This window comes from Theropithecus gelada, chromosome X (assembly GCF_003255815.1).
Source record: "Theropithecus gelada isolate Dixy chromosome X, Tgel_1.0, whole genome shotgun sequence".
NCBI classification, from domain to species: Eukaryota; Metazoa; Chordata; class Mammalia; order Primates; family Cercopithecidae; genus Theropithecus; species Theropithecus gelada.
In genome coordinates, this window is record NC_037689.1 from 112810890 (window position 1) to 112825949 (window position 15060).

The 15060-nt window shown below is 37.7% G+C and overlaps 1 protein-coding gene across 1 annotated transcript in view; it reads right to left on the reverse strand.

The window, feature by feature from the left end:
• Nucleotides 1–6074: 6074 nt before the first annotated feature.
• The window catches only part of IL13RA2 (interleukin 13 receptor subunit alpha 2), a 38585-nt gene continuing 29599 nt past the window's right edge, over nucleotides 6075–15060 (reverse strand). Inside the window, exons 8-12 of the mRNA XM_025372800.1 lie at nucleotides 12845–13029; nucleotides 11666–11811; nucleotides 10086–10230; nucleotides 7346–7464; nucleotides 6075–6241 (exon numbers count right to left, since the gene is read on the reverse strand). Coding sequence (XP_025228585.1) covers nucleotides 6215–6241; nucleotides 7346–7464; nucleotides 10086–10230; nucleotides 11666–11811; nucleotides 12845–13029 — 622 coding nt within the window. The 3' untranslated portion in view covers nucleotides 6075–6214. The remainder of the gene's footprint in view (nucleotides 6242–7345; nucleotides 7465–10085; nucleotides 10231–11665; nucleotides 11812–12844; nucleotides 13030–15060) is intronic.

Sequence of the window (15060 nt, forward strand, 5' to 3'; positions counted from 1 at the left end):
CCTTTAAATCACGTCACAGTATTCTCTGCCATGAATAACACTCCAACAACATTGATGTATTTTTAGTTCTAAAGTACCAGCAATTTCCCACAATAGTTACCCCATATTTGCTTTGCTCTCAGATTAGTACCATTTTCCTGCTACTCCTTCCATGTCTCACTTCTTTTTATTTTTCAAGTTTCCTCTGAGAGATTTTTCCTAGGCACTTTAAAAAACTACTACTTGTTTTGTTGTATTATTTTTTCACAATGACTGACTAGGGGCATTGGATGTCAGTTTATCTCAGAAAGAATATCAATGGTACTGGTGAATGGGCAAGTTCAGAATAAAAAGATGAGGAAAGAGGGTCACAAGCTGTTGAAAACCCATGGGAAGAAGTTGGGATGCCGAAAAGGAAAGCAGCAACAGTCTGGCAGAGATCAACCCCCAAAGAACTTGGAGACACATGGAAAGGGTAGGTGGGGATGCCTCTCTGCTCCCCTCACCCCTGTGATAGTCTGATGACCACCAAACTGTTGGAGAGCCCCTGTGCCCTTGTGACCATGGGCAACACTGTCAGTGGCAATTTGGAAACTTCCTGCAGACAGAAAACTGGGTGGACAGCTCATGCAAGCATGCCCACACTTCCCTCAGACCTGTACTGAGATGGGAGGTATCACACTGGCTGTGTACCCATGGTGGGCCACTGCTCTGCACAGGGATTCTCTGCCCTTGAATCACCACACCCCCATATCCCCCACAAATATGCCCCACAATCCACTCTGACTCTGGCAAGCACGGGAGACCAATAGGTCCCTGGGGAGTTGCAGGTCCCGCTGGAGATCTAATTTTAGGTAGGAGCCACCCATAAGGGAGAGCAGCAGAGCCCACAAAAGTCCCCTTTGGGACAAAGGAAACACAGATGTGGCACCAGTCTCAAGAGGAGAGGAGTTTACTCAACTCACAGGTATTCGAGGATACAAACCCATGGCTTGGCTCGGCTTAAAAAAGTTTTATTTAAGATTCCTTTTATGGAAAAAAGTTCCATCAAAGCCAATTTTTGAAAGCCTATATGAAGTCTGGGCATGGTGGCTCATGCCTGTAATCCCAGCACTTTGGGATGCCAAGGTGGGCAGATCACCTGAAGTCAGGAGTTAGAGACCAGGTTGGCCAACATGGTGAAACCACGTCTCTACTAAAAACACAAAATTAACAGGGCATGTTGGCACATGCCTGTAATCCCAGCTTCTTGGGAGACTGAAGCAAGAGAATTGCTTGAACCTGGGAAGCAGAGGTTGCAGTGAACTGAGACTGTGCCATTGCACTCCAGCCTGGGCAACAAGAGCAAAATTCTGTCTTAAAAAAAAATTTTTTTTAAAAACCTATATAAAAAAAGAATTATTCTTGCTGCACTTTATACAAATAATCAGGCCAAGCATAATACAGCAAATCAGTCTTATCACGATTTGTCTTTAGTAAAATTCAGAGACTGGAGAGAGAAAAAATTATGCTTCAAAAATTATGGTATACTTGGTATTAGACTCTATTCTTATCAGTTGTTTTTAAGGTTTTTGTTTCTGCAGCTTTGACTATTTATTCTTGTGAACCAATCAGTGATCTCTGCAGCTCAGAAGAAACAAGAGGGATGAATAATGTAAAAGTCCAGATCAGTATTCTAATCCTGCACATGTATTATAATCAGCTAGCAACTCCATATCAGCTTGGTACTAACAGTTGCCCAATTCATGGAAAGCTTTTTAACTTGGGCTAATTTTATTTATTTTGCATTACGTTGTGAAATATATTACTGTTGTACTCTTTGTGTAGGAATACAGGATAAGCTTCCTCAATGTTTTCTTACATTAAACACTTACTAATCTTTCAGATATCACCTTTTGTCGGAACTCAGAGTTATGAATGGCCCTCACCGTACTGACTCTTTTTGACTGAGCTCCTCTCTACCCCAAATACAAGAGATCCTAATAGTTAGGCAGAAATATCATTGCCCCATTCAGCCTGAAGAAGTTGCAGAAGAAGGATCTTCATCCGTCTATAACCCTCAGGATTGAGTTTTTCCTTGTAAAATGCAGGGGGAAATATGTTAGAGGTGTTTAAAGCAGAGTGACTCCATATTGAATAGGGACTGGGTAAAATAAGGCTGAGACCAATGGGTTGCATTCCAAGGATTAGGCATTCTTAGTCATAGGATGAGATAGGAGGCAGGCACAAGATACAGTTCACAAAGACCTTGCGGATAAAACAGGTTGCAATAAAGAAGCTGACCAAAACCTGCCAAAACCAAGATGGCGACTAAAGTAACCTCTGGTCACCCTCACTGCTCATTATACACTGATTCTAATGCATTAGCATGCTCAGAGACATTCCCACCAGCAGTTTTCTCCTCTATTCTAATGCCACAATCTCCAAAGTGATTAGAAACCTGCATTGCAGAACACCGTCAGAGTTGTATAGCTGACAATAAAACCACTTTCTAAAGAGGCCCAAAACAAGACAACAATTGTCCAGGGATGACAAACAGTTTTAGTTAGGACGACCACTATTAAAGCCACAACTGACAGGGAAATTTTGATTACTTCTGTGGCATATGACAATTTTACATAACAATAATAACCATTGATAGCGTACACTAAGTCATATGGTTTTTATACCAAAGAAACCAAATATGTTATTTTTGGACTTTAGGGGACCTAATGTCTAAAAGATTAATTAGGTCAGAAAAAGACATAATTTATAATTTAATTTTGGAAAGTTCGCCAGATATCAAATTCCAGGTTACCAGCGTAAGTCATTCATTTAGCCAAAGTAACTCAAACATTTTAAAAAGGCAAAAATCTTTACTCATTAATTGAGGGAAGGCTTAGCCTTCCAAACAATTTGTCTCTTTTCTTTCCTTTCTTTTTCCTGTGCTGCCTATTGTAGCCATGCACTGAACATATGAGCCAAAACCCTATCTCCTGCAGGGCTGATGGTGTGGAGGTCTCAGGAAGCTTATGTTGTGCACTAGCACTATGCCCTCCTAGAAGCAGGTTATTTAGTGGTGCATTTCAGGCTTCATTCCAGTATGTGGCTCTTAAGAGTAAGAGCCAGCTTTTCCTTAGGTAAGCTAACTAATGGGAACACCTGCCTTGATGGAGGGGGCAGGTGGTGGTGGTGGGGCGATTATGCCAGGGTGTGCTGAGGTCCCGGTTTTAGGGGCAGGAAGGTGGGAGTGCACCAGCTGTTCATCCTGAGCAGGCAAGAAAGTGATCTTCCTATCATGCCACTGTTTCAGGGCTCATGACCTTCAGTTTGAATAGACTTTGTCCTTTGGTTTCTGGCCTAAGGCTATGAGGCACAGATAGACCCCTCTGGCAGCTACTGTTACCAGTGGTGAACCCATACGGGTCTGCAGCAACCTCAATTCTTGCCTCTTCAGAAGAAAAAATTCGACTGAGGGGCATAGGCTGAAGAAGAGACTGAGGCAAGTTTTAGAGCAGGAATGAGCATTTATTAAAAAGTTTAGAGCAGGAATAAAAAGAAAGTAAAACATACTTGGAAGAGGGCCAAGCAGCCAACTTGGAGGTCAAGTGTCCTGTTGGACCTTGGACTTAGGATTTTCTATGCTGGCTTACTTCTGGTATCTTGCATCCCTTTTCTGGTGCAACACCCCGGAAGGTCATATACCAGTTAAATTCTGCCATTTTGCTCTTAATGTGCATGTGTAAGCCCATGCGCTCAACTCCTGAAGGTCTTATCAAAAGAGGGGGGCTGATCACCAGCTTCATGTGTATCCTATCTGTAGGGAGATTGCCTTTCCCCGGTGCAGGCTGTGAGCAATTATTATTTTAGAGGGACAGTTAACAACTGCCTGACCATCAGCTGATGGTCACCTGACTTTTCTGGGGGGGTACAGGGGGAGCACTCTCTTGCCCTTCTCATGCCTGACTAGCTACCTACTGTAACACTATCACCAAAATGAACTTGGAGCAGAGCTTCCTCCTCCAGTCTGACAACTCTTGTGGTTTGTTTGCCTTCCATTGCCAAGCCTCTGCCATTCAGTGTAGAGGGGGTGAGTTGGGCCCCATCCTTCATGCAAGCCCAAGTTGTGTGGGCTCATTTTCAGTGGGGATGGAGCTACCATGTGAAGTACAAAAAGCACTTTCTTCAAGTCCATATGCTCTGGCGCCCAGTTCAGAGAACCTCTGTTGTGTCCAAAATAGTGGACTGGGGGAGTGGCAGTTGACCTCCCTCTCCAAATTCATTTCTGGGTGCTTTGTGCAGGGCTCAACTCTATCCACATTTGGTGCCACTTGATTCCATTTTGTTGGGGCAATTCTGATTGGGGCTTCTAGGTTGATGGTAGAAAGTCCAGAATTCCTTTAATTAGTAGAGCTTGTTGTGCATGCACTAAACAAGGGAATTGGAAAAGTAGGTTGCCAAGATGCATGCAGCCTCCCAGGATGAGGTTGCCTGCCCTATCTCTACCTCACCTTGACCTCTCCACATCACGTTTCTCCTTCCTCCCCTACACCCTTCAACTCACTAAGAACAATTTTAGCAAGATCTAGTTTGACAGCAATTGCCAATCATATTGCATCTTAATTTACACTATCACAGGAGTTTTAGTGTTTAACAAGGACAAGTCTACTTAGGGAAATGGTGGTACATCCTACCATTGATTACAAGTGACAGTTAAGGATGGTATTCTGGTTTACACTTCAGTTTTAGCTTTTTTTCGTCTTTTAGAGATGATCAGTGGCAATGATGAGCACAGCTGTGGCTACCCTTCCCATGAGCTTTCCTCTGCATTATATTATTTTAGCATTTTTTATTCTAAAATACTGCTATAAATCAGTACTTTTCAAATTGAAAGTGCAAATGAATCATCTGGGAATGTTCTTAAAATGCACATTGCTAACTGAGTAGGTCGGGGTTGGAGCAGTTCTCATAAGCTCCCAGGTTATGGCCACTCTACTATGAATAGTACTGAACAGAAACTAGTCTGAACTGAAGCTTGGCTCTTGATTGTAATCTATAATCCTGATTGGAGTTCATTATTCCCTAAGTTTTAAAGCAATTATCGACACCTAGGTTGTCATATACCCTGAAGGTGGGTTGTCCTTTTAAAAAGGTTCTTACTAATTTCAGAAGTTTGTGCCTTTTGGTCTGTGAACCAAAAACACACACCATCAGAAAGTATAGGGAAACTCTCAAGTTTTACTGTATAGTTTGTGACTTCCAGTTTTTTCAAATATGATTCCTAATCATTTTATTACTTTCTGTGTAGTTTGTGACTTCCAATTTTTTCAAATATGATTCCTAATCACTTTATTACTTTTAGCCTTTTAAGCACTGCATTCCTCACACATTTCTCTTCATGAAATGCAAAGAATATACTTAGGACTATGAATGTATTTAAAACTTCTTGCCTCCTAATACTTTCACAGGTTACTTTTAAAGCAAAACACTTTTTTTTTTTTTTTTTTGAGATGGAGTTTCACTCTTATTGCCCAAGCTGGAATGCACGATGTCGGCTCACTGCAGCCTCCGCCTCCCAGGTTGAAGCAATTCTCCTGCCTCAGCCTCCAAAGTAGCTGGGATTACAGGCGCACGCCACCACACCTGGCTAATTTATTGTGTTTTTAGTAGAAACAGGGTTTCACCATGTTAGTCAGGCTGGTCTGGATCTCTTGACCTCAGGAGATCCGCCTTCCTTGGCCTCTCAAAGTGCTGGGATTACAGGCATGAGCCACCACGCCTGGCCTAAAGCCAAACAATTTTATTCATACTGTGTACTTTCATCCCAAGTGCAGTTTAAAACAAACAACAACAAAAACTAGAATCTCATTTTCCAAGATTTGACAATATCTCTATGGCTTAGTGCAATCTGTGAAGTCACATTGTTTTATTAATACATCATAAATATAAAACCTGACTCATACCTTGATTTCTCTACATGCAGCACTCTCACTATGAATTTATAAGAAAAGAAACTGTTAATAGAATCCAGAAAATGTACTACTAGTTGAGGCTTTGAGTACTCGAAAGCCTATTTAAATACAACAACATTTTAAAATAAGACGTATTCAACATTTGCAAGAAAAATTCAGTTTATTGAGACTCATATTGAACATTTGGCCATGACTGGAAGCTGGTGAGTCAATACCATGTCTCTTGATATGGAAAGTCTTCATCTATCACAGAAAAATTCTGGAATGTAGAAAGAACTCTGTTATTAACAAATCATCATTAATAACACAAACTATTTCACTGAAGATTAACAACTCAGACAATAAGCACAAGAGCATTCAGCAAACAAAGTGAAACATTCTATACACATTCACTTTTCTCTCTATCTTGAAAAGATATGGCATTGAGATAGTTTTCTCAGCCAGGCACAGTTGCTGGCACCTGTAATCCCAGCACTTTGGGAGGCCAAGGTGGGAGGAATTGTTTGAGCCCAGGAGTTCGAGACCAGCCTGGGCAACATAGCGGGACTCTATCTGTATAAAAAATGTAAACATTAGCCAGGCATAGTGGCTAACATTAGCCACTATGAATTTTCTTATGAATTTATAAGAAAAGAAAACTATGCCTGGCTAATGTTTACATTTTTTATAGAAATGGAGTCCCACTATGGTGGTGCAAGCCTGTAGTCCCAGCTACCCAGGAGGCTGAGGCAGGAGGATTGCTTGAGCCCCAGATACCAAGGCTGCAGTGAACCATGATTGCACCACTCCCCTCCAGCCTGACTGACAGAATGAGACCCTGTCCCAAAAAGATATTTTTCTCCAGGTTACAACTCCTTCTTAAAGCCCCCCAACCCACAGTGGTCTTACTGTTTTCTGAAATTCTATAGCATTATCTGCAAGACTCAAATGGCAATCATCTAAAATCATCTCAAAGGTTGTATTTTTTCATATGGATCCTGTCTCCCTTAACTTGAGTGTGTGCTCCAAAGGCAGGCACCATGTTTTATCATTTGTATGTGTTCTTGTGCCTGTGGCACACTGGTAATATGTGTTTCAGTCTATGACCATTTTCATTCACTCTTCTCTTTCTCCCAATCCTGCTTTTCTCTTGTAACTCTTTCTGTATACCATTGTCTAGTCTAGAGTCAAATAGTATTTCATGTTCTAAAGTTTGATTTTGACAAAAGTAAATCCACCTCAAAATGTAGTCTTGTAAGATTAATTTTTTTAAAATTACTGTATTTTCTGAAGATAACATCATAATCCATATGGAATCAATTGTATACCCACAGTGAATAAGCAAAATTATATAATGTCACTCCATCAGTTCTAAGTGCAGAAAATTTAAAAAATCTCCCATCTCAGACTAAACATCATAATGTTACACATCTTACCATTTTCGGGTAGCTGTCTCTCTTACACAAAAGCAGACCGGTTACAAATATAACTAATATTAAGATGAAACCAAATGGTAACAAGAAAAGTAGCAAAGTTTTCTTCAATAGTTCTTCAACTAGGATTAAAAATCACACAAAAAGAGGAAGTGTTATACATTTATCACTATTTTTGAAACTGAATTATTTTATAAATAGTTAAGGACTGAGTTAAGCTTGGAAACCCCTGTCATATTTGCCAGTGCATAAATACCACAACTGTGTTTGAGTATAGCATTCCTTTCATTAGTGCACTTTTTATACAGAAAAGTACTTTACTGGACTGTGACATGTCTTATTTTCACTTAAAAAATAACTTCTCAAAACACAATTCTTATTTCCTGATACGGATTTGTTTATATTTGACCTTGTGAATTCTCCATTTAAAAATGACAAAATATTAGCCAAGTGATTAAACAAACATGTCGTGTGTGTCTCTTAACGCTCAGTAAGTCAAACGTGTACTTAGATATTAGGATACTGTACCGAGCAAGAGGTATCCTTCAATACAAATTCCTGTGTGAGTAATGGAAATCATCTTTTAAGGTTACCTTTTTAAAGTTGTGTCATGTTTTAAAGACCAAAGGGAGGGATAAGGTTTTTCTTTTCTTTTTTATTTTGCTTTTTTATTTTAGGGATGGAGTTTTAATGGTTCTTATGCATAGTAAGAAATGAGCAATCACTAGGCAAACTTAAAAAGCAGATGAAGTTTGATCTCCCCAAACTAGTACCTCTCGCTTGTTTTGGAGTAATATAAAAGATCTTTAATCTTAGCCAGACATCTACAAACCTCCCTTGATCCCACCTTTTTCTTTGTCCTATTTCCTCACAATCTTGTTTTCTACTAGAAAATTATCAGTCACATTCACATGTTCAGAGAATATTTACAAGAATATAATCCAGAGAAATTACTGTTGTAAGTTATCTGTCATGCAAAATTAACAGTGGGAAGGCAGGAAGCTCCTTTGCCGAAGTTCTACTGCCTTTCCCCATACAGAGTCAATCCTGAAGAGGACATACTCTAATTTCCAAAAATATTATTGTCCTATTTTTCTATAACTTGAAACATCCAATAAGAAATGTCCTAAAGAACCGAGACCATATGGAACTCAAGAAATTCCTTGTTTCTAATTTCAAAGTCATTAAGATTCTATGAAGAGAGCCGGGCATGGTGGCTGATGCCTGTAATCTCAACACTTCGGGAGACAGAGGTGGGCAGATCACTTAAGGCCAGGAGTTCAAGACCAGCCTAGTTGACATGGTGAAACTCTGTCACTACTAAAAATATAGAAATTAGCCAGGCGTGGTGGTGCATGCCTGTAATCCCAACTACTCAGGAGGCTAAGGCATGAGAATTGCTTGAACCCAGGAGGCAGAGGTGGCAGAGAGCCAACATCACACCACTGCACTCCAGCCTGGGTGATGGAGCAAGACTCCAAACAAAAAAAAAAAAAAAAAAAAAAGGAAAAGATTTCCCTCAAAGCAAGAGAAATCTTAGGCATCACTATCACTGATAAGATTGCATGTAAAATACAGAAGATAATATATTTTTTGAGGATATGGCTAAAATCTGGCCATATCCACTTTATACAATGCATTGACTAATGACAAGATATAGTTCAGGGCATAACTTTAGAGTTTCCTGATTTTTTAAAACAGTGACAAAAATGAAAAATATGAAACTAGTAAGTCTTCTGATTCTGTATAGCTCTTGGTTGAGTTTTCCACTGTCTTGCTATTTTTTCTCCATAATCCTTAATGATTATATAATATTTTAGGCTTCTCGTTTATTGCCTATATCTACCCAATTGGAAATAAAATATAAGTTCCCTGAGGGTAGAGATTTATTTACTGCCATATCTCCAATGCTTGAAAAGAGTCTGAAACATAGTAGGTGCTTAATAAATATTTGATGAATGAAAGGGGTCAATGATACCACTATATTCGTAGGGAGATAATAGAGATTCCACTATAGTAGAACAACTTGAAAGGAGATGAATGACTGATAGATATGCCAGTATCCATCTGTATCAACATCAGTATATGTATTAATAGCTGCATCTCTATCTATGTACCTGAAAGAGCAATGCTGAGTTTATTTCCTTCAATTTTGAACATTTATTGGTAATTTCTACTCTTAAAGCTAGTATATTGTGAAGCACAATCATATTTTACCTCATTGTTTAGGCTTTTTAGTTTATATTGCTATGGAATTTTAATGCCCTTATCATAAATCACTTTAAATCAGTGTTGGAAGTGAATGGAATGAATATGTATATTACTAATCATGGCCTCTGAATTAGAAAAGTAGTCCTTCAGAATAGTATTAGACACTCAGAAACAAATGTATGCTAATCTATACTTGCTTTAAGATTTCTGTTCTCTTGAATACTGAAAGCATAAGAAAATATTGATTAAAATACGCTCATGCCAATCCCTCAAAAGAATGAGCATATTATCTATATTGACAGAAAAACAGGAATGTTGATAATAGAGGTATAACAATATTCCTAGTCCTAACTGAATTAATATTAGACTTTTAATAAATCTTTGTTCAATTGAAGCGCTTGCTAAATTATCCTCTCTGTTCATAGACTATATGGGAAAGTCTTTCACTTTCGTAATTACAAAATATACTGAAAGAAAATTAATTTTGTTAGCAAATAGCTCATTATTTAGTTATTGTCCTTTTAGCTCATACCTTCCCAACATTGTTTATCACTCCACTCACTCCAAATTCCATCATCTGAGCAATAAATATTCACTTTGCTTCTTACTACAAAGCATAACTGTCGGGTTTCATTTGTTATTTTCAAGGTGTACGTTTCATTTTCAACTGTGGTAGTCTGAAAGCCAAGGACAAAATCAGATGCCATTATTTGATCTAGTTGCAACTAGACAGATTCCATATCTGTCCCTTTCAAAGTGGGTTTTATTACATAAAATCTATGCATCAAAAGACTAGAAATGCATATTCTCAGCAGTAATTAGCTCTCTGTATAGTGGGGGTTTTCAAATCATTGTTTCTTCCCTTCTTTATCTATATTTGATTTCTACGGTGATAATGGATCACTTACAGTGAAGGACAGCATGTGTGAGAGGGCAAAATTCCTAGGTAGCTTTGGTGTATATAACACCCAGTATGTGGACTAGTGTCAAATTTCCCAGATTCTATGAACTGGAAGATGCTACATACACTCAGTTACCAAAACACAGAGCCAGCATGTGAATGTTATTACTATGGAAACTATAGAGTTCATATATTAATATATAGCTTTTTCTTTTTTCCTTATTCTTATTTCCTTATTCCGATTGTTAATAAGAATAAGGAAAACTTACATAACAATGCTCAGGGCTTGGAATAAGAATAAGGAAACAAAACCTGTACAACAGTGCTCATGGCTTGGTATGAAACTATTGCTACAGTTATGAGACTCTCAAGGCTGAGTGATCTCAGAGTAAAAAAATCACTGAAGCAATGATTTCAATTTTGCATTTCAAAGAGCTCAATAATTTTTCTCATTCAATACAATTGCTTTTCCTTTGGCATAACTTATCTTAGGAATCAGCATAATGTAGTGTAGACTTAAGTGGACTGGGAATCAGATCTGAAATCTAGTTCTAACTGCATAATTTGATTGTAAGTGAATTTACATACCTGGGATCTATATGTCAATTCAACAATGAGTTTTCTTATCTGTATATGAAAGGAATGAATTAGAACTACCGGCTCACTAACTTCTCTCTACCACTCTCTAAACTGGAAACTAATAAGGAAAAATAATACATAACAACATATGATTAAAGGCATCACCACATTGTTGGTGCTGGTGGCAGTAATTAGTCTTGCAACCATTGCCTAATTCCCCAGCCAGCCCTTCTTGCCTGGTACAAGCAATTCTCTTGTAAGCCTGCCATACTGGAATTTTGACCTGATGGTTGTTCCTCCATAAGTAGTTTTTGTGGCTTTTTTTTTTTTTTTTAATTTTGTTTTGCTTTTACTTGAGGCCTCTCCACAATCCATCTTAAGCCTTCAGTAACTTTATTGACACAAAATTGAAAACAAGTGACTAGATAATCTCTAAGTTCCTATGTAACTTTAAAATTGGTATCATTCATTATACTTTTGTCCATTCGTTTATTTGGCTTTCTGGAGATTGAACTAAAATACATGTCATGTTCTTTCCCTCACGTGAATGCAACTGATTTTGGTTCTCACATTTGCTATTTTATTTAAAAGGCTGCAGTTATGATTTTCCCAAATAAATGCAATATTCATACCACCAAGGTAGTATCATCTTCTCTGATCTCAATTTCATAAACAAAACACCTTGCTGGAATAGGTCCCAAAGGTATGCTCCATTTCAGCTTAATTTCATATAAACTCTCCTGAGTACAAGTAAGACAGACTGGCGGCAAAGGTTTAACTGAAAAGCAAAAGAGAACCATTTCAACACGGAGATTGTTGAAGTTTAGCAGTAGCCTTTATCCAAAGCTAGGGACATCTGGTAACAGAAACCTCTAGGGATAAACCAAGTGGCTCGGTAATATTCCCTATGATGTGTACTAAAATCAAAGTTGCTTACCAACCAAGATGAGTTTCTTAACCAACTTGGTTATTTTGGAAACTCATTTTTGACAAGTCACTCACTGACAAATATATAAGTCCAAGAGAAAAGTTCGAAGACCCAAATCATTACAACCATTTTCCATTTTGTAGCATTAGAAATAACAACCACAATCAGTAATACTACTACTTTTACAGATAGATAACCCTTATTTAATGCTTATGCTATTTCAGACACTGTAAGTACCAAGGATGTTACATCATAATCTCATTTATGTCTCACTAAATTTTTATTGTGTTTTTTTTTGTTTATTTATGTTTATTGAGACATAAATATTTATGTCTCAATAAACCTATGAGGTGGTCCTCTATTATCCTCATGATACTAATAAGGAAATTGAAACAGAGTAACTTGCCCAAAGTCACACAACTGGAAAAATGGTAGATCTAAGATTTAAAGCCAGGTCTGGAAGACTCTAGAACTCATCACTCTCATAACTATTAGAACTGAAAACATAGACTCAATAAATATCCAGTCATTTGTCTATTGAGGCCTGGGAAGAAGTGTCTTCATAATTACTCCATCACTAACACTAGACAAAATTACTGTATAGCAGACAAACTGAAGATGGAAAATAACATTGTGAGTTCTAAATGAAAATGATACTTTAACCTTTATTCAATTCCTTATCTTTCATCCTTATATATTTAATAAGAGCTTCCTCATACACTCTGCTGACTCTCGTTTTTCTGTCTTTGCATTTCCATAGGTCTGTCTCTCTGTCGATGTCTCTCTCTCCTTCCTTCCCTTTTTCTCTTTCTCCCTCTCAAGTGATTGTAAACGGCCTAAACTAGAAACAATGAATTTGAAGTTGTTTGTTGGTTTACATCACCTATATTTTGAAGCTGAAAAGTGAAATAACTGGATCTGATAGGCTTGGTTTCTGATGATCCATTAACACAAATGTAGAAATCTTTATAGTCTGATGACTCCAAATAGGGAAATCTGCATCCAATATTTTGTCCATCAACCTTGATGTAATCAACACACTGTAATGCATGATCCAAGCCCTCATACCTGTAAAATGAGTGTTGTGAGAATTGTGTTTAATTAACAATCTCTTCCAGTATCGAGGTGCTTCATTTTCAATTATATTAGGATACCATGTCAGTTTAAAAATCATTTAATAATGTACTATATTTATTAAGCACCTACTATATGCCAGACACCATGATAAGCACTAGGGAAAAAACAGGAGGGAAAGCAGACATAGTCCCTGATTTCATGGAGCTTACAATCTGTTCGGAGTCTTCACAAAATCTCAAAGACAAGGATTCTTACTTGTGTACTTAGGTTATATTGATTCATTAACAAGGTTTGTGAATCAAAGAATAAGATTCCTAGTAAGAAAACCTGTGATTTATACAAATAATCCTGCATGATATTGCCTTTTAAATTATTTTACTGGAGAAGTTATTTTAAAAGAAAGCAAATTTTAAAGCAGACTTAGAAAATATTATGTTTAATAAAATGAATGAAAATCTAGAGGATACAATACACATCAAGAGATAAACGTCAGAAAAGCTACCTGTAGGAGGGCAAAAAGAAAAGAAGGAGTTGTTTGGCAAGTAACTGTTCAATTTTCTCATCTATTAAATGAGAAATGTTACCATATCCTTTAAAGTTAACCTTATTCCAGTAATAAAGCTAAAAAGAACTAGCGGTGATTCCCTACTAAATTTGAAAGCAACAAATGCTTGCTATTTTCCTAAAGAATAGCTTGCAATGCAAACCATGACATTATCTGTAAAAGACGCCAAAATCCCTGTTGAAATGAGGCCAATGTGACAGCTGATACGGTGCCGGTACACATATCTGGACTCTACTAAATTAACTTTATGCCAACTATTTACTTTAGGGAGAGTTTGCAAAATTGTTGTCTCCTGGTTAGTTCACTTGATTAGATTTGGGAGACTTCAGTTCCAGGCTTAACTTCATACAGACTTACTTGATGCCAGCAGGGAAGCCTTTACTTTCCAATCTCTAAAATGTTAATGTTTATTCCTCTCTATTTCATTAAGATGAGGATCAAATTATATCAAATATGAACTACAATGTACAGGAGGGCAGAGACTTTCTCTGATTCATGCTTTTGTCCTTTTTATCTAGAATACTGCCTGGCATTTAAAAGATGCTTAATATGTATTGAATCAATGAACAAATAATTTCGATATTTGAAATTTACCTATTCAATTCCAGATGAGGAAACAAAAACTCTAAAAGAAAAAATTACTTGCCCAAGGCCTCCAAGTTAAATGATGTTAGAGCAGGGATTAGAACTCAGATCTCAGGATTGTTAATAGTTTATAGTTTATCATTTATCTCTTATTATTTTCTAAAGAAAGATGCCATGATAATTTGGAACTAGAACTCACCAATAGTAATGCTTAGTCCTCTCTTGGTTTGTCCATTGTTTAGTAAATGCATACATTTAGATAATTACCTATCAGTTCATCAGTGCTATCACTTGTTTCATCCATGTAATAAATATTTAGTGGTAATCCACTTTCGGTATAGTACTTTGGAGGTAGTCAAGAGAAATATAATAAACAATTCATGCCCACCAATCCCTTAAAAGTTTAACAGGAGACAAGGCACACATATATGAGAAAAAATTTAAATGCCATCTGGACAATAAATAATTACAGGCTATAAAAAAAAATAATAGTTCAAATCAGTCGCAGTGGCTCATGCCTGTAATCTCAGCACTTTGGGAGGCTGAGGTGGGCAGATCACTTGAGGTAAGGAGCTTAAGACCCGCCTGGGAGACATGGTGAAACCCCATCTCTACTAAAAATGCGCAAATTAGTCAGGTGTGATGGTACACGCCTGTAATCCCAGCTGCTCGGGAGGCTAAGGCATGAGAATCGCTTGAACCCAGGAGGTGGAGGCTGCAGTGAGCCGAGATCACACCACTACACTCCAGCCTGTGTGATAGAGGGAGACTCTGTTTCAGGAAAGAAAGAAAGAAAAGAAAGAAAAGAAAGAAAGAAAAGAAAGAAAGAAAGAAAGGAAGGAAGGAAGGAAGGAAGGAAGGAAGGAAGGAAG